The sequence below is a fragment of the Elgaria multicarinata genome, chromosome 20 (assembly GCF_023053635.1).
Source record: "Elgaria multicarinata webbii isolate HBS135686 ecotype San Diego chromosome 20, rElgMul1.1.pri, whole genome shotgun sequence".
NCBI lineage: Eukaryota > Metazoa > Chordata > Lepidosauria > Squamata > Anguidae > Elgaria > Elgaria multicarinata.
This window is the reverse complement of record NC_086190.1, coordinates 6286827-6311134: the sequence shown is the minus strand read 5'-3', so window position 1 is coordinate 6311134 and position 24308 is coordinate 6286827. Positions and strand designations below refer to the sequence as shown.

General features: G+C 46.4%; 1 protein-coding gene across 3 annotated transcripts in view; it reads left to right on the top strand.

Annotated features, from left to right (window-relative positions):
* Window positions 1-24308, top strand: part of LOC134411320 (arylacetamide deacetylase-like 4) — a 60065-nt gene that overhangs the window by 14390 nt on the left and 21367 nt on the right. Inside the window, exon 4 of one of the 3 annotated variants that reach the window (XM_063145045.1) lies at window positions 2280-3091. The exons of the other annotated variants lie outside the window; for them this stretch is intronic. Within the exon in view, the coding sequence (XP_063001115.1) occupies window positions 2280-3060 (781 nt within the window). The 3' untranslated portion in view covers window positions 3061-3091. Of the gene's footprint in view, window positions 1-2279; window positions 3092-24308 lie in introns of those variants that run through there. 3 annotated transcript variants of the gene reach the window in all.

The window sequence follows — 24308 nt, the reverse complement described above, 5'->3', positions numbered from 1 at the left end:
TTTTCTTTCTAGTAACTCTGCTCTGGATCCTTTTCAATCTGGATTCCGTCCTTTGCATTCCACTGAAACAGCCCTTACTAAGATTCCCAATGATCTTCTTACTGCCAAGTCTAAAGCCATTATTCTGTTCTTATTCTCCTTGATCTAACTGCAGCCTTTGTCACGGTTGATCATGATCTTCTTTTAGATTCCCTTCATGACCTTGGATTTTGTGGCTCTGTCTATAACTGGTTTGCCTCCTATCTAGCGGGTCGCTCTTTCAGCATGTTGGCTAATGGCAGCTCATCTTCTTCTTTTCCCCTTTCAGTAGGGGTTCCGCAAGGCTCGGTGCTTGGTCCGTTGTTGTTTTCTTTATACATGTTGCCCTTGGGTAATCTTATTCAATCTCATGGCCTCCAATATCATCTGTATGCCGATGATACACAATTATATCTTTCATCTCCGGATCTTTCTCCTGATGTTCACGATCGTATCTCGGCATGTCTTTCAGATATCTCAGCTTGGTTGCTTCATCATCGCTTGAAACTTAACATGGAAAAGACTGAATTGCTTGTTTTTCCTCCTAAACCTTCTCCTCATCTCTCATTCTCTCTTACTGTCAATAATGTTACACTTACTCCAGTCAAGGAAGCTCGTAGTCTTGGCTTTATATTTGATTCCTCGCTCTCCTTTATTCCTCATATTGAGGCAGTAGCTAAATCCTGTCGATTTTTCCTGTATAATATTGCCAGGATTCAATCATTTTTGTCTGTCTCTTCTACCAAGACTCTTGTTCATGCATTGGTTATTTCTCGGTTAGACTACTGCAACCTTCTTCTCACCAGCATTCCTTCTTCTCACATCAGTCCGTTGGTTTCTGTTCACCACTCTGCTGCTAAGACCATCTTCCTGGCTCGCCGCTCTGACCATGGAACTCCACTTCTGAAATCTCTTCATTGGCTTCCAATTCACTTCAGAATCCAATATAAACTTCTCCTGTTGACCTACAAAGCTTTTCACTGTCTAGCTCCTTCCTATCTCTCCTCTCTCATCTCACACTATCGCCCCGCTCGTGCTCTTCACTCCTCTGATGCCATGTTTCTCGCCTGCCCAAGGGTCTCTACTTCCCTTGCTCGGCTTCGTCCATTTTCTTCTGCTGCCCCTTACGCCTGGAACGCTCTTCCAGAACATTTGAGAACTACAAGTTCAACAGCAGCTTTTAAAGCTCAGCTAAAAACTTTTCTTTTTCCTAAAGCTTTTAAAACTTGATTTTGTTCTGACTTTATACTGTTAGTTTTACCCTACCCTGTGCCTGTTTACCCTACCCTGTGCCTGTTTGCATTCTCTTCCCCTCCTTATTGTTTTATTATGGTTTTATTAGAATGTAAGCCTATGCGGCAGGGTCTCGCTATTTACTGTTTTACTCTGTACAGCACCATGTACATTGATGGTGCTATATAAATAAATAAATAAATAATAATAATAATAATAATAATAATAATAATAATAATAATAAATATTTATTGCCCTTTGATCCGAACCTAAGAGAACCTTCTTGGAAGTTCTGGGCATGGAAGCCAGGCCTCCAAGAAGTGGACTAGCTCTCTTCTTTTCTTGTCAGGTAAATTCCAAACTGCAGCAAATGAAAAAAATAAAAATGAAATAAAAGCCTTCCTACTATGCAAGGTTGCAATGATATGATATGAAAAATATTAACTATGGATGAGATCTCACTACAGCTAACCTCCAGTTTAATATATTTCTATAAAAATGGTATATCCAGTTCTACGTGGAATTGACCCAAGCAACTGGAAATACAAAAGGCTACTTAGATTCCTTTGAATATTAGTTTATTGAATATATATATATATATATATATATATATATATTCATTACTGAATTCCTTTATACATATATCCAGGACAACAAATCTTTATAAGACCTTCCGGCATTCCTGATAATTCTAATTTCTTGCTTGCTTGCTTTTCTTTTTGGTGTTTATTTGTTTATTTATGTACTTTGTACTCGAGTCAGACTTTGCCAGACTTGAAGTTCACCCATTGAAAACAATGAGATGTAAGTTAGCCCATGTAAGTTGCTAAAATGTAAATTAGTCTCGATTGACGTGACCTCTATTACTCTGAATTGTGTCCCATATAAGAGTGACTCTACTATTTATTTAAAAGAGTGATGACAAATGTCAAAAACAAAGAGTATTTTTTAAAAAGAAAACAGGAAATAAATTCTTCAGCACTTCGTATCTGACCAAGAGCTATAGTAACAATCTTTGTTCTCTTTAGATATGGTCTTGCACCAGAAAATCCTTATCCAAGCCAGTATGCTGAATGTCTAAAGGCCATCGTCCACTTTCTGAAGCACACTGAAGATTATCATGTAGATGCTTCCCGTGTTATCCTTGCAGGGGACAGCTTGGGAGCAAATATGGCAGTGCGGATTTGCCAATTGCTGGTGGACAGAAAAGATCTCCCGAAAGTTCATGCTCAGGTTTTGATCTATCCAGCACTGCAGGGAATGGACTTAGATTTGCCTTCATATCAACAGAATGCCAGAGTTCCACTCTTGTGGCGGAAAACGGCTGTCTATTTCAGCTGCCTTTTCTTCAATGAGAAGACGTCGTTCGTAGATGAGGTCGTGGAGGGTTGCCATGTTCCTCCGGAGATGAGGTTGAAATATCGGAAATGGGTGAATGGAGACCTCATTCCCGAAAAATTCAAGGTCAGAGGCTACAAACCGCGAGATCCGGCCTCATATAAATTTAAACCGGAGGTGTACGAAGAAATGAAGGGAATGTTGGATATTACAGCTTCACCACTTTTGGCTGAAGATGCCATCATCAGCAAGCTCCCACAGGCATGCATTTTGACCTGCGAGTTTGATATACTCCGAGATGACGGGCTGCTGTACAAGAAACGACTGGAGGACAATGGCGTGCCAGTCAAGTGGACCCACATTGAGACCGGCATGCATGGAGCAGTCCCCATTTTTGGCTATGGGATATTGTCCTTTCCAGCATCTCAACAGCTTGTGGATGGTGCTGCAAAGTTTATCAAAAGCTTATGAGTAAAAAACAAGCTTGGCAGACTATTCTCCCCCCAAAATCTACCATGTTTATTTGTTTGGGTGGTGGCTTCCATCTCTCCCTCTCCCTCTCCCCCCCCCTCTCTCTCACACACAAACACACAGGTGTGTGCATACAAAGAGAAAATACCCTCCAAAAAAAGCTAAGTCCAGAGTGTTGTGGTGAATGGTGGGCCTGCTGCCAACACAATTGTTATTGCTGCTGTCACTTGCAACAGCACCCCGGGGAAGAAAAATAAAAACTTAGGAAAACCTGAGGTAGATGCAGATATATCAACCCCGAAATAACAAGAAATTTCCAGCAGTTGTGACCTAAGCGTGTACAAATGAATCTACATTTGCTTAGAACAGAAAACTAGGGGCTGTATGGAGTATGGAATAGGTGCTTGCACGTGAGCCAGTAAAAAGGAAAGAACAGTTTTAATTGCCATCCATCCCTCTCATTGTGAACTCAGGTGGTGAGTGCCAGCAAGACAGGAACCAGAATAATCAATCAATCAATCAATCAATCAATCAATCAATCATTATTTATTATGGTCGCAGACCAGCAAAACCAATATAAGACATACAAAAGACAGATAAAAAGTGATATGAAAACGAAATACAACTCTGCGGAGTTCCTTCTCTCAGGAGGATTGCAACGTGGGTTTTTTCTAATTTGCATTGGCAGTGGGGAAGCAGGGAAGCAGATCCCCTAACCTAGCTGAGGAATGCAGCAACATCCTGCAGAGGGTACCACCTCAGCGTCCACTGAAGGGATTCGATTTCAAATGGGCTAGGTCCTCTGGCTCAGTGGCATTTGGTAAAAGCATGTTGACCACTGCAAAATGGAACATTCATGGCATTATCCACATTGGGCTCTGGTACATGAATCTCAAGAGCTAAATGCCCCACAGAATAGTTGATATTGATACTGCACCTGCTTTCTGGTAGACCTGCAGCCCATCTACACTTGTCTAGGTGAAACGTAACAAGTTGGCAGAGATGACGTCAGCAGTCACGTGATGCTGTTGTTGTTACGTTTCTTCTGACTTTTAAAACCATTCCACTTTCTGTTAAAATCGTTTTAAAGCTAACAATGTGCCCCAACCTTTCGTTGTATTCAATGCCGTCTTTCAAAGTCATGTCTCGTGACCATGGTCTTTGCTTCCTGATTAGGACAAGTGAGGACTTTTCTAGGGGAGGGAGAGCTGGCACAACGCGACGAGGAGGAGGGGGAGGGGGGGAGGGCGGTGAAAGAGGGGACAGAGGCTTAATTTTTTAAAAAAACCGCTTATCTTTCGGGGCGCACGTGGCCCCTTTAAGACGCTGCAGGGCTTCCCTTGTCCCTACGCGTCGCCCCGCCTCCCTGCCGGCTTATCCCGGCAGGTCTAGCTCAGAGTCACCGGAAGAAGGAGGTTTACTTCAGAGCCGGTATGAGCATAATGAAGAACGTTCTAAAGAAGCGTGTGCCCGGGTAAAACGATAGAAAAAAAGGTATTTCGATTGACTGGGCTCAAGTTGCATTTTGTAACGTAGCAAGGGAGGACGCAACAATGCACTTAAACAACGGTGTAATGAATAGTGTAGATCCTGCCCGGGAGGCAGGTGTGCTTGCTTTCCTGAGACGCAGTGCTTGAAATTGCATATGAGCTACCAATGCAGTCTCACCTCCCATCACAATCAAGGCACACATCCACCTAGCTCCAGCTGGTGGCCCAGCAATATGGCACACAAGCATACCCAGGGATCCCTTCCCATAGATCACAAGCTGAATGTGAGCCCACAGTGTGACGTGGCTGCGGAAAAAGCAAACACCATTTTGGGATGCATTAATAGAAGTATAGCCTCCAAATCATGTGAGGGACTGGCTCCCTTCCATTCAGCACTGGTTAGGCCTCATCTTGAGTACTGTCTCTAATTCTGGGCACCATACTTCAAGAAGGATGCAGACAAGCTGGAGCGTGTTCAGAGGAGGGCAATGAGGATGATCAGAGGTCTGGAGACAAAACCCCATGAGAGACTGAAAGAACTGGACCTATTTAGCCTGGAGAAAGAAGACTGAGGGGAGACATGATAGCACTCTTCGAATATTTGAAAAGTTGCCACACAGAGGAGGGCCAGGATCTCTTCTGAATTATCCCAGAATGCAGGACGTGGAATATTGGGCTCAAGTTAAAGGAAGCCAGATTCCAGCTGGACGTCAGGAAAAACATCCTGACTGTTAGAGCAGTATGACAATAGAGCCAATTTCTTAGGGAGGTTGTTGGCTCTCCCACACTAGAGGCCTTCAAGAGGCAGCTGGACAACCTTCTGTCAGGGATGCTTTAAGGTGGATTCCTGCATAGAGCAGGGGGCTGGAATGGATGGTCTCAGAGGCCCCTTCCAACTTCACTATTCTATGGTTCAATGATCCTTGGTCTCTCCCCTTGCCCTTTCTCAGGGGGTGTAGCTGTAAACCAGAGAATGTGAGTGTTGAGTATTACGCTAAAGGTGAGGTGTCACCCTAAAACTCCCTACGCCAAAGGCATCTAGGTCACCAACAAGGTGCCCTTATTCTTTTAACATAAGACATTACCGTATACTGGGTCAGACCATCCAGCCCAGTCTCAAACTATTGGTCCTTTGAAGCCAGTATTGCTGAGACTGAGGCCTTAGCTAGATGAGGGGTTATCCTGGGCTGAGGGGTTATCCAGGGGGGATCCAGGGCTCAGGCAGGGATGAACCCTCCCTTGCCCCGGGATAACGGGCACCACTTGTAGCCCGATATTTCCCGTGGTCTCAGGCTGAGCCCAAGATTGCCCATTCCGCGGCATCTCCCAGCTTTGGCGATTAGTTGCGAGGAGCCAGGAGAAGCTGCACACGCACCCATTGGGGCAGGGTGGGGAGATCAGGGCAGGGTGGGGGGAGCAGCCAAATACATATATTTTAAAAAACCCTCACCCTTGCTGCTCCTTCATTCGTGCACAGCGGCCCCTTTCAACCAAAAAGAAAATGTCGGGCGTGATGGGGCTTTTCTTCCCCTTGTCACGACTGACGTGTGGATTAGAGCGACAGCCCGTGATACTTGCATCACGGTCTCGCCCCTCCTCACACCCGGATTTTGAGGTAGGTCTAGCAAAAGCCTGAGCGGCAGAAACTCTCCAGGGATTCAGGCCAGCTTCCTTCCTAGCCCACCCTGGAGATGCTAGGAATCAAACCTGGGACTCACAGCCTGCAAAGCACATGCGTTATCACACTGAGCGAAGACCCCTACAAATCCATTATCCCAGGAAGCCCCTAGAGGACTGGCTACATTGCCTAAAAGGCTGCTGTTTCGGTATTGAACATGGAAACCAGGCAGTCATCTGATACCCAGTCAGACTATGGGAACATAGGAAGCTGAGGCTTTGAGATGGAGAGGGTTTATGGGGTGGATATAAACCCAGGACCCCCAAATGCAAAGCAGGGGCTCTCCGCGCTGAGCCATGTCCCCTATGAGCCATGTGGGAGAGGGAAGGCAGAATGGGCTTACTTGCCCAGCACCCTCCAAAATAAGGAAGTGCGGGTGTTGATGCGTGGGTGCATTCAACATCCCAAATGCAATGGGCGTGATCTAAGAAGGCACCGGGCACAGATCCTGCCTGTTTATAAGCAGTAGAAGGGATGGAGGGTGGTGAAGCATCCCAGTAGAAGGCACCCACGCCACCTCAAAAGGATCTGCCTAGGGAAGGCCTTGTTGGTTTTCCCAACAAACGTTTGGGCTGCTAAGACCAGCTGCTGCTCCAGAGAGAGGGTCCTGCTCTGTCTTCTGCCACTGCCTGCCCTCTGGCATCTCCCAGCGCAGCAGCAGACACGTGTTCTCCACGTTCTGCAGCTGGGATGGAAAGAAGCTGCTGGAGGAAGCCAGTAAGAAAAGGAGCCCAGCACCATGAGCTCCTCCTGCCACTGTTGTTCCCACGAGTCTCCTCATGAGGAAAAAGGCACCCGTCCTCTGAGCCCAGCAGCTGGGAGCGAAGAAGCTGCTGGGGGAAAGTCAGGGACGCCGGAGGAAGCCAGGCCCAGGTGTCTCCTCATGAGGCTGTACGTGCAGTTCAAGGTAAGCAAGTGTAAGGCGATGCACGTTGGGGCAAAAAAACCCAACTTCAAGTACAACCTAATGGGATCTGAGCTGGCGGTGACCGAGTAAGAAAGAGATCTTGGGGTTGTGGTGGAATAGCTTGATGAAAATGTCCACCCAGTGTGCGGCCGCTGTAAAGAAGGCAAACTCCATGTTAGGCATTATAAGAAAAGGAACTGAGAATAAAACGGCCAGTATCGTACTGCCCTTATATGAATCTGTGGTGCGACCACACTTAGAAGACTAAAAAAGGATATTATAGAGTTGGAAAAAGGGCAACTAAAATGATGAAGGGGCTGGAGCATCTCCACTATGAGGGAAGGTTACAGCAACTGGGATTGTTTAGCTTGGAAAAAAGGAGGCTATGGGGAGACATGATAGAGGTGTACAAAATTATGCCTGGTGTGGAGAATGTGGAAGGGGATACATTTTTCTCCCTCTCTCAAAATACAAGAACCCAATGAGGTCATCCCATGAAACTGATTGGTGGGAGATCAAGGACGAATAAAAGGAAGGATTTCTTCACACAGCACATAGTTACATTATGGAACTCACTACCACAAGATGTAGTGATGGCCACCAATATGGATGGTTTTAAAAGGGGGTTGGATAACTTCCCCGAGGAGAAGGCTATCAATCGTTACTAGCTCTGATGGTTGTGTGTTATCTCCAGTATCTGTGGCAATAAGACTGTGTGCACCAGTTGCTGGGGAACATGGGTGGGAGGGTGCTGTTGCATCATGTCCTGCTTGTTATCCCTGGCTGATGGCTGGTTGGCCACTCTGTGAACAGAGTGCTGGACTACATGGACCCTTGGTCTGATCCAGCAGGGCTCTTCTGATGTTCTTATGCACCTCATGCACTCTGCAGTCATGATTGGAAGTGTCTTGAGTGTTAGGCACAGTCACTTTATATAGGTGCAGCTGCCAAATACCCACCCAATGGTGGGCAAGCACGTCTCTTTTCCCTCACGCCCACAATAGCCTCCCACAGCCATATACTGGGACAAGGGGGAAGGGCATTAAAGGCATTTTAAAAATTATTTCAATGAATATTTTTATACACACATACACACGCACACACACACACACACACAGACACACACCCCTAGGGCTGGCAGAGAAATCTACAGTGGAATAAAAGGAGTTCAGATTTCTATGAATCCAATGTGCAGCTACCACAGCAGATTATCTTTCCCCAAATCATGTGAATTCTGTGGATTTGCATACCAGTTTTGTTTTGTTTTACTTTCCAGAATATAACACAACTTTAATTAGAGGGGGGTATAATAAAAGACCCCAGCCTAGAACACCCAATTCCCTCATTGGCAAAAACATTAAAATGTGTATGGAGGGAAGTTTGTGCATTTTCACAAGTAGGTACTAGCAAAAACACAAATTTGTGCAAATTTAGGACATTGGGAAAAATCCAATTCTGTCAATTAGCGGACAATGGAATGAAAAGAACCTGATAATAAATTGAATGCAGAGAGAACGATTTTTTAAACATCAGTACATCTTAAACACCACACATACGCTCACACACAAAGGCATAAATACAGTAAATGGGGGAACAAATTTGGCAGCAATGCATGTGAAAAGGATTTATATTGTCTTAGTTTGTCACATAGAATCATAGAATCATAGAATAGCAGAGTTGGAAGGGGCCTACAAGGCCATCGAGTCCAACCCCCTGCTCAATGCAGGAATCCACCCTAAAGCATGTTGGAGTGTGATGTATAGCTTCATCACACCAGCGTTATACTGTGCAATCACTGGCAATTGCGTGCAAAGGACTCCGAAGTTTTCCAGCTTATAATCTACTTTGACTGTGAAGTACTCCCAGGCATCCTGCTTTAATTGTGCTTCTTAGCCAAAAGAACCAACATATTTTGGATTCCTTTAAGAATGAATCTTTTGTTGTTCTCCGAGCGGCCACTGGGGGCACAGGAGGAGGATTTGATATGTTTAAATTAAACAAATGCTTACATCTGTATAAGTTTTAAAGATAAAGACATCAAAATTGGCACAGTAATAGATATTAAGGAGGGCTTTCAGCATACCAAATTTGAATTGGATTGGGTCATCCAATTTTTAAATGATTTTTTACATCCCCCCAACCCTTTTCCTGGTATGCAAAGGATCTTAGGAGCGCTACCGCCTGTGGTGTGATTTAGCTAACAACAACAACGACAGCTTTTCGCTATGGGGATAATTTGAGGGAAACGAGTACATGGGATGAAGCTCATAGACACATTAAAAAGGGGGTGTTTAATAAAATAAGCACCGTGTCTAAATCATTCCATTCTATCCTTTGCTGGATAGGAGTACTGCATTGGGTGTTGCACACTAAGAAGGATATTCACTAACTCTAATGGTCCAGAGAGGTGTAGCCTGGATGGCAAGGGTCTGGAAAACCAAGTCCTATGAAGAATGTTTGAAAGAGGTGGCCATGTTTAGCATGGAAAAGAGGGGGGAAATAGATGTGATAGTGGTTTTCAAATATTTATTTATTTATTTATTTATTACATTTTTATACTGCCCAATAGCCGAAGCTCTCTGGACGGTTCACAAAAATTAAAACCATAATAAAACAACCAATAGTCTAAAAACACAAATACAAAATACAGTATAAAAAGCACAATCAGGATAAAACCACGCAGCAGAAATTGATATAAGATTAAAATACAGAATTAGAACAGTAAAATTAAAATTAAAATTAAGTGTTAAAATACTGAGAGAATAAAAAGGTCTTCAACTGGTGATGAAAGGAGTACAGTGTAGGCACCAGGTGGACCTCTCTGGGGAGCTAATTCCACAGCCGGGGTGCCACAGTGGAGAAAGCCCTCCTCCTAGTAGCCACCTACCACATTTCCTTCGGCAGGGGCTCACAGAGAAGGGCCCCTGTGGATGATCTCAAGATCCGGGCAGGCACATATGGGAGGAGGCATTCCTTCAAATAACCTGGACCCAAACTATTTAGGGCTTTGAATGTTAATACCAGCACTTTGAATATCTGAGAGACTGTCATACAGAAGATGGAGCAGCTACATTCTGTGTTGCTCCAGAGGGCAGGACTGCAACCAATGGCTGGAAATTGCAGGAACACATATCTTGGCTGCACATTAGGAGGAATTCCTAATGGTCCAAGCTGCTCAGCAGTGGAACTGACTGTATCTGGAGGTGGAGGACTTCCCTTCGCTGGAAGCATTGAAGCAGAGATTAGATGGCCATCAGCCATCTATAATAGCATCCTGTGCTGCAGATCCTGCACTGAATGGAGGTTGGAAGAGATGACTGAAAAGGTACTACCTTTTGACTGTATGCTTCTATGGGGGATAGAGAAAGGGAGAAAGGAGAAACCAAGCGCGCCTGTGAAGATGGTGGGACAGAAAGAAGGGCTTCTCCAAAAGATCTCAAAGCATGGGCAGGCTCATAAGGGAGAATAGATTCTTTCAAATAACCTGGACCCGAGCCATATATGGCTTGAAGGGGATAGTGTTAGTTCTATGGCATTATTTGTTGGGTGCCCCTTTTGTGCTTGTATCTCAACATGCCCTGTTACTGTGGTTGGATCATATGGAAGATCTCCATTTAACAAGATGGTATTTGGTATTACAACCTTATGCATTCACAGAACAACGTTGGCCTGGCGATCATCCGTAGGGATTTCGCGAGTGCCCTACTGAGTCCAGGAGTCCAATGGATTCCCTTCAGTTCATGCAACCCTGGACCCAGTAGGGCACATTTGGCATGAGCATGAACCCATACGCGAGCACTCCCAAGGCCCCTATGAGAATTGCGCAGTTCCCCCTTGCGACAATGGTGGCTGCAATTTCCACAGCCTCTGTAAACTGTGCCCTTCCCACTCCTGTGCTGCATCAGTCATAGCTGTAAAGGGCACCTTTATGCAAGGGTAAAGGCACGAATGGTCACAGTGGCGGGGACGTGCCCAAGTTGGGCCGTGAGGGCAGGAAGCTGCCAAGCACTCACTGGGCCAATCCAAGCATCAAAAGATGCTTGTGCAGCCTGGTAAGCAGGGACAGATGATGTGGGTGATGGGACAAGCATCTGCCCAGTCAGAGGTGGGTGATTTCATCGACCCTTAGTAGTCAGGCTAATGTGGATTCCCCTCTCCCTCGCCTGGGCTCTTGCATGCAGTTTGGCCAGGGGACATGTGATGGACTGGCAGGGCTCACCGCCTCTTACTGAGCACCTGAGAAGTTGCTCATGGCCTTGCTGGTTTTCATTGCACATCACAAGGCTTCCATACCAACATGTCAGCCAAGGTCAGAGTGACCTTGGATGATGATGGCTAATACCGATGATGCCGCGTAAGCATGCACAAGGAGCGTGTCAGGTGTGCCCAGGCACACCCTAAAGTCTCACGCAGTAAGCACCCAATTGAAGGGGCCATTGAGTAGGGATCCAGATGCAGTGGCAATGGTCCTGCAACTACCCTCCGGTCGCTCCACTGCCGCCACCCCCGGCAGCACGAGTGAAAAGGAATCACTCGGCTTTGATTGATTAAGAAACTACATTCTGATATGGGAATCCAAGTATGAAGACATGCCAGCAATCGTACTAAAACAGCAGGCTATGGCAACTGCATCATGAGGAACGTTGCCAACCTCATGAAGACGAATCTTGTTGTGACACCCTCTTTCTGGAAACCAGGAAACATGTTGTTGTTATGTGATTAGTTATTATCAGTTGATCTCTGGGTATCACAATGTCCTTGGCACATTTGCCATTCGCTCAATAGCCAGAGAATTTGCCAGGTCAACCACGATGTGAACTGACACCATGAACCTCTTCCAGTTTGCAGAGAAGGGAAACATTTGCATATTTATTTATTTATTACATTTTTATACTACCCAGTAGCCAAGGCTGTGTGGGCAGTTCACAATTTAAACCACAAAATACAACGTTAGAATAAATTTAAAACTTTAAAAGTAAAAATAAAAAGCATAAAAAATCAAAATAACGTACAGTTCAGCTTGTATATAAAAAAATATGTTTTCAGAAGGCATTTGAGGGATATTTATTTATTTATTTATTTATTTTATTTCATTTTAATACCGCCCAATAGCCGAAGCTCTCTAGGTGGTCCACAAAAATTAAAACCATGAAGAGCATAATAAAACAACCAAAAATTTAAAAACAGAAATACAAAATACAATATAAAAAGCACGACCAGGATAAAACCATTTATTTAAAACATTTGTATCCCATCCTATATCACTAAGATCTCAGGGCGGCATACAGATAAAAGCATAAAGTATAAAACAATAAATCTCGCAACACAACAGGTTTTATTAACTGTTAGTCTTAAATAATATATCATATAGGCGATATAATACTCCTACAAGAGACTTGGTGTGTTCGGGATATTTGCCTGAGCAATTATAAAACTTATGCAATCCCTGCAACTCCTGGTAAAGACACAGGGCGCCCATGGGGGGGGGTCTTGCCTGTTGTATCTCATCAGTACTGAACTGTGAAAGTTACCTTATTAATAAGTTACAATCTCTGGCACTGGCCATATTTTTAAAAATCAACTTTACATCATATATCCTGTTAAATGTTTATATTCCCCCCCTGGAAATCGGCCCACTATAGCGAGGACATTTGGGAGACTCTCCCTGAGTATTTACTGTCCTTGCAAATTCAGTTTCCTGAAGGTTTTCTGATTTTAGCAGGTGACTTCAATGCTCGGATAGGTACGGACTGGACCGCAATAAAACAGCTAACCTACTTTATACCGGATGACTTTCCATTTATAGATGACAGACATTCTAAGGATCCAACAATAAATATACAAGGCAAGAGGTTTGTCCAAATGATTTTTTGAACTGGACTTATAGTCCTAAATGGCTCCTTCCCCGAGACGTATGATTTTGTAGTTTAGTTTTTAGCTTGCTTGCTCTGGGTTCTTGCACTTTTATGCATGTTTTATTAAGTTTTATTCTGCTAATCCCATGTATTCTTACCCTTTTCCAAATAAATGGTCTTAAACCTCATTTATGTGAGCCATGAGTGTCTGGCCCGGAGATCTGTACTAAATCCAGGCGAGAAGCCAGCTGGTTGCTGGGCGCTCTTCCTTTACAGCTCCCACATCAGGTAGGTGGAGTTCCAGCGTGTCACCACATCTTGCACTAGCCTGTGCTGTGGGAGATTCAACTACTCCTGCTTCTCCTGCAGCAATCGACTGCCCTTGACGCTGTGGTGGCAATGCCCTGCCACCTTTCTGCAGCTCTCCTGGAGGTTACAGATACTCGGCCAGGGGACCGAGGTTGGCTTTGCTGCCCGTCCCAAGGTCATCCCTCACCACCAGGTTTAAGACGTGTGTGATGCAGTGGACACCCTCAAATCCGCCGTCGCGCACCGTCTTCACCATGTTGGCTCCCCCGTCTGTGACCATGTAACAGCGGGTGAACTTGTGTCCAACTAGCCACCCATCCACCATGTGGTTCATGGCCTCCGTAATCTCCGCTGCAGTGTGGGACTGGTCCATCACTTGCATATGGAGGAGGGCCCAGCAGTAGCCCTCCTTGCCAGTCCCTCTAGCGCTGGATGCTTCCTGCCCCACGGCTGCCCACCAGTGAGCCGTCAGGGACAGGTAAGCGTGCACTCCGCCCTCGCTGGACCAAATGTCCGAGGTGAAGTGCACCATCCGTGCCTCTGCCTGGCACAGATGACCCAGCACTAACTCCCTGCAGGAACGGTACAGGGAAGGCACCACCCGCCTGCTAAGGGTGGTGTGACACGGCAGCTTATAGTATGGCACCACAAGCGCCATCTGCCTCTTGAAGCCTGCGTTGTCGATGAGGCTGAATGGCTGGTCGTCCAACTCCACCATCTCACCGATGCAGGTGGTGATCTGGGTGGGCGTTGGAAAACGCCATCTTGTGGGTCCATACTTCCACCACCCCATGTCCTGCAGGGTTGACTGCCTAACCCTCGTGGAGATGGGAGATGGAGAGCTTAGAGTGGCAGTGCCACCACCACCAGCAGCAGCAGCAGCAGCAGCAGCCGCCTTCGGCTTTCCCCTGGAACCAGTCGCCTTGCCTGCCTCTTTCCCCAGCAAGATCGACTGGTGCTGCCTCTGAAGATGCATCTTCATGCTGCTGGTTCCATAATGCCCTGTAGATGAACCCCTGCTTAGGCTGAGTTTACAGTGGCGACAGACAGCAAAGCGGGGATCCACTCCCACCTCATAGTGGTCCCACACTATGCTTGTCTTTCGCTTCCGTGGTGACACCAATTGCCTGCCTGAGCTCTCTGGTGTCACCACAGAAACAGGGGTTACAGCGGAAGACAGGTGGGATGAGACTGGGGAGAGAGCCTCGGCCTGTTGCTGCTGCTCCTCAGCACCCACATCCTGGAGGACCTCCTCCTCCTCCTCCTGCCCCTCCACTGTGCTGAGGACCTCGTCTATGAGGTCTGGAGACAGGTCCATCAGCGGGCTCATGGCCTCAAACAACAATGAAGGAGTTGGGGATACTCCTCCTCCTCCTCCTCTAATGGCACTGCTGCCGCCTGCCTCTTGCAAAGGGGCACTTTTCGCATTCCCAACCTCAAAAAGAGAATGCCGGCCACAAGTCGGAGAAGAGAGTGCCTCTGCCTGCTGCTTGTCCTGCTTCTGTTGAGGAGCAGCCAGCCAAGGAGTTGCCTGTTTGATTTTCACAGCAGGAGAGGCAGCCTGCTTACTGGTGCCAGTCTGAGCCTTCCCTTGACCACCACTGCTTTCAGCACGCCCAGCCACAGATGTGTGCCTGCTCCCTCTTCTCATGATGATAATATATATAATACTATTACTAATACTAATACTACTAATAATATGTATTTAGGGAAATGGTACAAGTGTGTATACTTTGCCTAACCTGGATTTGAAATGCTCAAACTGTATTAGCTTTTTTGCACTTCACAAGCAGTGCACACAACACACTCACACAATAACACACAGTCACACACACAGTTCAAGTAACACACACACAGAGAGAGAGAGAGAGAGAAGAAATAGAGAATATATTTTTTTTTGTATTTTTTTTGTATTTTTTTTATATATATAGAACAAAGAAGGAAGATGAAACACAGTCAGGCTTTAAGAGGGGGAAGGGGGGGGGGAACCAACCAAACAAACAAACACTCCAAAATTTTAAAATAAAGTTTATATTAAATCAAAGTAAGGGAAAAACACAGAGCAAACTAAGCAAACAGTCAGAAACAAGCAAACAAACACACACACAACCCAAGCTAAATCCTAATCTAATCTCCTCGAACTCCAAACACAGCAGCAGCACCTATAACTAACTAACTCCTCTCTCCACGAACGCCAACCCACAAAGAGACTGAAAGGAGAAAGCTCTCAGGGTGGCTCTGCCTTAGTCCCCACTCCAACGCTGGGATTGGAGGATGCTTCATGAGGTGATCAATTCTCATCAGGACTGGGAGTTGAATCTGCCTGTCATCGCTAAAAAAAAACCCGCCGCTTTTACCCTCTCCCGGTTTTTTTGAGTAGGCTCAAAATGACCCCCAGCCACAACTCTCTAAGCACAAGAAATTTCAGAAAGATAGCTTTAAAAACAATACAGTTATGCTTTAATCTTTTCTGCAATGCAATCCTATGGGCGAAATTATCCAAAATGGTGGGTGTATCGCTCCGCGAAATGAGAAGCACTTCTCCTATAGCTGCTTCTCTTCGCCATGCTTCTAAGGGTCCACGGTCTGCTTCTACTCCGCCTCTGGGCAAAGCGGAGCAGGCCAATTCGCTTCTGATTCTCCGATTCTAATCAGAGCAGAGCACATCCCTAGTTGCTTCTCAAAGGCATGTACCTAGACAGGACCAGTCAAATGACTGGAATCCCCTGTCCCTCTGGGCATGTCCACTTTCCCCTTACTGGTAATAAAATCAGACAAAGCCTTTTTTTAAAAAAATATGATTGTTATGATTCCTAAATGCAGCAACACTGCTGCTTTTAATTCCACCCCTCCTGTGTTTATTTATTGATTAAATTTACATACCACCCCATAGCCAAAGCTCTCCTGGCCTTCCCTCTTCAGTGAAGTCAGGCAGGTTTTCATTGTGGTTCAAGTTCTTATTGTTGTTGTGATTATTATTAATAATATTACTAGGACTGCTATTATTAAACATTATTATTATTATTTACTAAAGGCTGTGTGATCACAGTGCAGTCAATCAACTCCGAAGCAAGGCAGACAAAGGTTTACTCTTATCCTCCTAACCCCCTATTAGTTATGGGATGCAGAAGGCATCTCTTTGTGCTGTTCCCGCCTCACAGGACTGGTTTGCATTACTGGCTTTGATGGCCTGGAAAGTGGAAACAATCCTTAGCTCACTTACTTGTGCCCCCAGAAATGTCTACTGCATGCCCACTTTCCCGCCTCCGCCTGGGTGCTGTCATTGTGGTGGGGTATTGGGATCTGCTGCCTGGGACTTACTTCCCCATAGATCTATGGTATAGTGTGTGTGTGTGTGTGTGTGTGTGTGTGTGTGTGTGTAGCACCTCTCTGCCTGCCTCTCTGCCCTCCTGGTGCCTGGGAGATGTAGATGGGCTGTGTGGGTCAGCCCCACAAGCCTCTTGCATGCTTGCTCCCAGTGTTTCAGGGCTGGGCATAGCCACTGCCTGCTGCTGCCTCTCCTCTTCTGTGCCCACCTCACAGTATAAAACATATAGAAGATCATATGGAAGATCTCCATTTAACAAGATGGTATTTGGTATTACAACCTTATGCATTCAAAGAACAACGTTGGCCTGGCCGTCATCCGTAGGGATTTCGCGAGTGCCCTACTGAGTCCAGGAGTCCAATGGATTCCCTTCAGTTTGCACCCCCCCTGGATCCAGTAGGGCGCATTTGGCATGAGCGTGAACCCATGTGCGAGCACTCCAAAGGCCCCGGTGAGAATTGCGCACTTCCCTTCTTGCGACAAAGGTGGCCGCAATTTCCACAGCCTCTGTAAACTGTGCCCTTCCCACTCCTGTGCTGCATCAGTCATAGCTGTAAAGGCCCCCTTTATGCAAGGGTAAAGGCACGAATGGTCACAGTGGCGGGGACGTGCCCAAGTTGGGCCCTGAGGGCAGGAAGCTGCCAAGCACTCACTGGGCCAATCCAAGCATCAAAAGATGCTTGTGCAGCCTGGTAAACAGGGACAGATGATGTGGGTGATGGGACAAGCATCTGCCCAGTCAGAGGTGGGTGATTTCATCGACCCTTAGTAGTCAGGCTAATGTGGATTCCCCTCTCCCTCGCCTGGGCTCTTGCATGCAGTTTGGCCAGGGGACATGTGATGGATTGGCAGGGTTCACCGCCTCTTACTGAGCACCTGAGAAGTTGCTCATGGCCTTGCTCTTTTTCATTGCACATCGCAAGGCTTCCATACCAACATGTCAGCCAAGGTCAGAGTGACCTTGGATGATGATGGCTAATACCGATGATGCCGCGTAAGCATGCACAAGGAGCGTGTCAGGTGTGCCCAGGCACACCCTAATGTCTCACGCAGTAAGCACCCAATTGAAGGGGCCATTGAGTAGGGATCCAGATGCAGTGGCAATGGTCCTGCAACTACCCTCCGGTCGCTCCACTGCCGCCACCCCCGGCAGCACGAGTGAAAAGGAATCACTCGGCTTTGATTGATTAAGAAACTACATTCTGATATGGGAATCCAAGTATGAAGACATGCCAGCAATCGTACTAAAACAGCAGGATATGGCAACTGCATCATGAGGAACATTGCCAACCTCATGAAGACGAATCTTGTTGTGACACCCTCTTTCTGGAAACCAGGAAACATGTTGTTGTTATGTGATTAGTTATTATGAGTTGATCTCTGGGTATCACAATGTCCTTGGCACATTTGCCATTTGCTCAATAGCCAGAGAATTTGCCAGGTCAACCACGATGTGAACTGACACCATGAACCTCTTCCAGTTTGTAGAGAAGGGAAACATTTGCATATTTATTTATTTATTACATTTTTATACTACCCAGTAGCCAAGGCTGTGTGGGCAGTTCACAATTTAAACCACAAAATACAACGTCAGAATAAATTTAAAACTTTAAAAGTAAAAATAAAAAAGCATAAAAAATCAAAATAACATACAGTTCAGACTGTATATAAAAAAATATGTTTTCAGAAGGCATTTGAAGGATATTTATTTATTTATTTATTTTATTTCATTTTAATACCGCCCAATAGCCGAAGCTCTCTAGGTGGTCCACAAAAATTAAAACCATGAAGAGCATAATAAAACAACCAAAAATTTAAAAACAGAAATACAAAATACAATATAAAAAGCATGACCAGGATAAAACCATTTATTTAAAACATTTGTATCCCATCCTATATCACTATGATCTCAGGGCGGCATACAGATAAAAGCATACAGTATAAAACAATAAATCTCGCAACACAACAGGTTTTATTAACTGTTAGTCTTAAATAATATATCATATAGGCGATATAATACTCCTGCAAGAGACTTGGTGTGTTTGGGATATTTGCCTGAGCAATTATAAAACTTATGCAATCCCTGCAACTCCTGGTAAAGACACAGGGCGCCCATGGGGGGGGGGGGAGGGGTCTTGCCTGTTGTATCTCATCAGTACTGAACTGTGAAAGTTACCTTATTAATAAGTTACAATCTCTGGCCCTGGCCATATTTTTAAAAATCAACTTTACATCATATATCCTGGTAAATGTTTATATCCCCCCCCCCCCTGGAAATCGGCCCACTATAGTGAGGACATTTGGGAGACTCTCCCTGAGTATTGACTGTCCTTGCAAATTCAGTTTCCTGAAGGTTTTCTGATTTTAGCAGGTGACTTCAATGCTCGGATAGGTACGGACTGGACCGCAATAAAACAGCTAACCTACTTTATACCGGATGACTTTCCATTTATAGATGACAGACATTCTAAGGATCCAACAATAAATATACAAGGCAAGAGGTTTGTCCAAATGATTTTTTAAACTGGACTTATAGTCCTAAATGGCTCCTTCCCCGAGACGTATGATTTTGTAGTTTAGTTTTTAGCTTGCTTGCTCTGGGTTCTTGCACTTTTATGCATGTTTTATTAAGTTTTATTCTGCTAATCCCATGTATTCTTACCCTTTTCCAAATAAATGGTCTTAAACCTCATTTATGTGAGCCATGAGTGTCTGGCCCGGGGATCTGTACTAAATCCAGGCGAGAAGCCAGCTGGTTGCTGGGCGCTCTTCCTTTACAGCTCCCACATCAGGTAGGTGGAGTTCCAGCGTGTCACCACATCTTGCACTAGCCTGTGCTGTGGGAGATTCAACTCCTCCTGCTTCTCCCGCAGCAATCGACTGCCCTTGACGCTGTGGTGGAAATGCCCTGCCACCTTTCTGCAGCTCTCCTGGAGGTTACAGATACTCGGCCAGGGGACCGAGGTTGGCTTTGCTGCCCGTCCCAAGGTCATCCCTCACCACCATGTTAGATCAATGTTCTTTCACCCAAGGACGAGATCCAAACAGCCCTTAAGCACGACTCCACCCGTCCTTGGGTGAAAAGAACATTGATCTAACAACCAGGTTTAAGACGTGTGTGATGCAGTGGACACCCTCAAATCCGCCGTCGCGCGCCGTCTTCACCATGTTGGCTCCCCCGTCTGTGACCATGTAACAGCGGGTGAACTTGTGTCCAGCTAGCCACCCATCCACCATGTGGTTCATGGCCTCCGTAATCTCCGCTGCAGTGTGGGACTGGTCCATCACTTGCATATGGAGGAGGGCCCAGCAGTAGCCCTCCTTGCCAGTCCCTCTAGCGCTGGATGCTTCCTGCCCCACGGCTGCCCACCAGTGAGCCGTCAGGGACAGGTAAGCGTGCACTCCGCCCTCGCTGGACCAAATGTCCGAGGTGAAGTGCACCATCCGTGCCTCTGCCTGGCACAGATGACCCAGCACTAACTCCCTGCAGGAACGGTACAGGGAAGGCACCACCCGCCTGCTAAGGGTGGTGTGACACGGCAGCTTATAGTATGGCACCACAAGCGCCATCTGCCTCTTGAAGCCTGCGTTGTCGATGAGGCTGAATGGCTGGTCGTCCAACTCCACCATCTCACCGATGCAGGTGGTGATCTGGGTGGGCGTTGGAAAACGCCATCTTGTGGGTCCATACTTCCACCACCCCATGTCCTGCAGGGTTGCCTGCCTAACCCTCGTGGAGATGGGAGATGGAGAGCTTAGAGTGGCAGTGCCACCAGCAGCAGCAGCAGCAGCAGCAGCCGCCGCCTTCGGCTTTCCCCTGGAACCAGTCGCCTTGCCTGCCTCTTTCCCCAGCAAGATCGACTGGTGCTGCCTCTGAAGATGCATCTTCACGCTGCTGGTTCCATAATGCCCTGTAGATGAACCCCTGCTTAGGCTGAGTTTACAGTGGCGACAGACAGCAAAGCGGGGATCCACTCCCACCTCATAGTGGTCCCACACTATGCTTGTCTTTCGTTTCCGTGGTGACACCAATTGCCTGCCTGAGCTCTCTGGTGTCACCACAGAAACAGGGGTTACAGCGGAAGACAGGTGGGATGAGACTGGGGAGAGAGCCTCGGCCTGTTGCTGCTGCTCCTCAGCACCCACATCCTGGAGGAACTCCTCCTCCTCCTCCTGCCCCTCCACTGTGCTGAGGACCTCGTCTATGAGGTCTGGAGACAGGTCCATCAGCGGGCTCATGGCCTCAAACAACAATGAAGGAGTTGGGGATACTCCTCCTCCTCCTCCTCTAATGGCACTGCTGCCGCCTGCCTCTTGCAAAGGGGCACTTTTTGCATTCCCACCCTCAAAAAGAGAATGCCGGCCACAAGTTGGAGAAGAGAGTGCCTCTGCCTGCTGCTTGTCCTGCTTCTGTTGAGGAGCAGCCAGCCAAGGAGTTGCCTGTTTGATTTTCACAGCAGGAGAGGCAGCCTGCTTACTGGTGCCAGTCTGAGCCTTCCCTTGACCACCACTGCTTTCAGCACGCCCAGCCACAGATGTGTGCCTGCTCCTTCTTCTCATGATGATAATATATATAATACTATTACTAATACTAATACTACTAATAATATGTATTTAGGGAAATGGTACAAGTGTGTATACTTTGCCTAACCTGGATTTGAAATGCTCAAACTGTATTAGCTTTTTTGCACTTCACAAGCAGTGCACACAACACACTCACACAATAACACAGTCACACACACAGTTCAAGTAACACACACACACACACACACAGAGAGAGAAGAAATAGAGAATATATTTTTTTTGTATTTTTTTGTATTTTTTTTATATATATAGAACAAAGAAGGAAGATGAAACACAGTCAGGCTTTAAGAGGGGGAAGGGGGGGGAACCAACCAAACAAACAAACACTCCAAAATTTTAAAATAAAGTTTATATTAAATCAAAGTAAGGGAAAAACACAGAGCAAACTAAGCAAACAGTCAGAAACAAGCAAACAAACACACACACAACCCAAGCTAAATCCTAATCTAATCTCCTCGAACTCCAAACACAGCAGCAGCACCTATAACTAACTAACTCCTCTCTCCACGAACGCCAACCCACAAAGAGACTGAAAGGAGAAAGCTCTCAGGGTGGCTCTGCCTTAGTCCCCACTCCAACGCTGGGATTGGAGGATGCTTCATGAGGTGATCAATTCTCATCAGGACTGGGAGTTGAATCTGCCTGTCATCGCTAAAAAAAAACCCGCCGCTTTTACCCTCTCCCGGTTTTTTTGAGCAGGCTCAAAATGACCCCCAGCCACAACTTTCTAAGCACAAGAAATTTCAGAAAGATAGCTTTAAAAACAATACAGTTATGCTTTAATCTTTTCTGCAATGCAATCCTATGGGCGAAATTATCCAAAATGGTGGGTGTATCGCTCCGCGAAATGAGAAGCACTTCTCCTATAGCTGCTTCTCTTCGCCATGCTTCTAAGGGTCCACGGTCTGCTTCTACTCCGCCTCTGGGCAAGGCGGAGCAGGCCAATTCGCTTCTGATTCTCCGATTCTAATCGGAGCAGAGCACATCCCTAGTTGCTTCTCAAAGGCATGTACCTAGACAGGACCAGTCAAATGACTGGAATCCCCTGTCCCTCTGGGCATGTCCACTTTCCCCTTACTGGTAATAAAATCAGACAAAGCCTTTTTTTAAAAAATATTGTTGTTATGATTATTCCTAAATGCAGCAACACTGCTGCTTTTAATTCCACCCCTCCTGTGTTTATTTATTGATTAAATTTACATACCACCCCATAGCCAAAGCTCTCCTGGCTTTCCCTCTTCAGTGAAGTCAGGCAGGTTTTCATTGTGGTTCAAGTTCTTATTGTTGTTGTGATTATTATTAATAATATTACTAGGACTGCTATTATTAAACATTATTATTATTATTTACTAAAGGCTGTGTGATCACAGTGCAGTCAATCAACTCCGAAGCAAGGCAGACAAAGGTTTACTCTTATCCTCCTAACCCCCTATTAGTTATGGGATGCAGAAGGCATCTCTTTGTGCTGTTCCCGCCTCACAGGACTGGTTTGCATTACTGGCTTTGATGGCCTGGAAAGTGGAAACAATCCTTAGCTCACTTACTTGTGCCCCCAGAAATGTCTGCTGCATGCCCACTTTCCCGCCTCCGCCTGGGTGCTGTCATTGTGGTGGGGTATTGGGATCTGCTGCCTGGGACTTACTTCCCCATAGATCTATGGTATAGTGTGTGTGTGTGTGTGTGTGTGTGTGTGTGTGTGTGTGTAGCACCTCTCTGCCTGCCTCTCTGCCCTCCTGGTGCCTGGGAGATGTAGATGGGCTGTGTGGGTCAGCCCCACAAGCCTCTTGCATGCTTGCTCCCAGTGTTTCAGGGCTGGGCATAGCCACTGCCTGCTGCTGCCTCTCCTCTTCTGTGCCCACCTCACAGTATAAAACATATAGAAGATCATATGGAAGATCTCCATTTAACAAGATGGTATTTGGTATTACAACCTTATGCATTCAAAGAACAACGTTGGCCTGGCCGTCATCCGTAGGGATTTCGCGAGTGCCCTACTGAGTCCAGGAGTCCAATGGATTCCCTTCAGTTTGCACCCCCCCTGGACCCAGTAGGGCGCATTTGGCATGAGCGTGAACCCATGTGCGAGCACTCCAAAGGCCCCGGTGAGAATTGCGCACTTCCCTTCTTGCGACAAAGGTGGCCGCAATTTCCACAGCCTCTGTAAACTGTGCCCTTCCCACTCCTGTGCTGCATCAGTCATAGCTGTAAAGGCCACCTTTACGCAAGGGTAAAGGCACGAATGGTCACAGTGGCGGGGACGTGCCCAAGTTGGGCCCTGAGGGCAGGAAGCTGCCAAGCACTCACTGGGCCAATCCAAGCATCAAAAGATGCTTGTGCAGCCTGGTAAGCAGGGACAGATGATGTGGGTGATGGGACAAGCATCTGCCCAGTCAGAGGTGGGTGATTTCATCGACCCTTAGTAGTCAGGCTAATGTGGATTCCCCTCTCCCTCGCCTGGGCTCTTGCATGCAGTTTGGCCAGGGGACATGTGATGGATTGGCAGGGCTCACCGCCTCTTACTGAGCACCTGAGAAGTTGCTCATGGCCTTGCTCTTTTTCATTGCACATCGCAAGGCTTCCATACCAACATGTCAGCCAAGGTCAGAGTGACCTTGGATGATGATGGCTAATACCGATGATGCCGCGTAAGCATGCACAAGGAGCGTGTCAGGTGTGCCCAGGCACACCCTAAAGTCTCACGCAGTAAGCACCCAATTGAAGGGGCCATTGAGTAGGGATCCAGATGCAGTGGCAATGGTCCTGCAACTACCCTCCGGTCGCTCCACTGCCGCCACCCCCGGCAGCACGAGTGAAAAGGAATCACTCGGCTTTGATTGATTAAGAAACTACATTCTGATATGGGAATCCAAGTATGAAGACATGCCAGCAATCGTACTAAAACAGCAGGATATGGCAACTGCATCATGAGGAACATTGCCAACCTCATGAAGACGAATCTTGTTGTGACACCCTCTTTCTGGAAACCAGGAAACATGTTGTTGTTATGTGATTAGTTATTATGAGTTGATCTCTGGGTATCACAATGTCCTTGGCACATTTGCCATTCGCTCAATAGCCAGATAATTTGCCAGGTCAA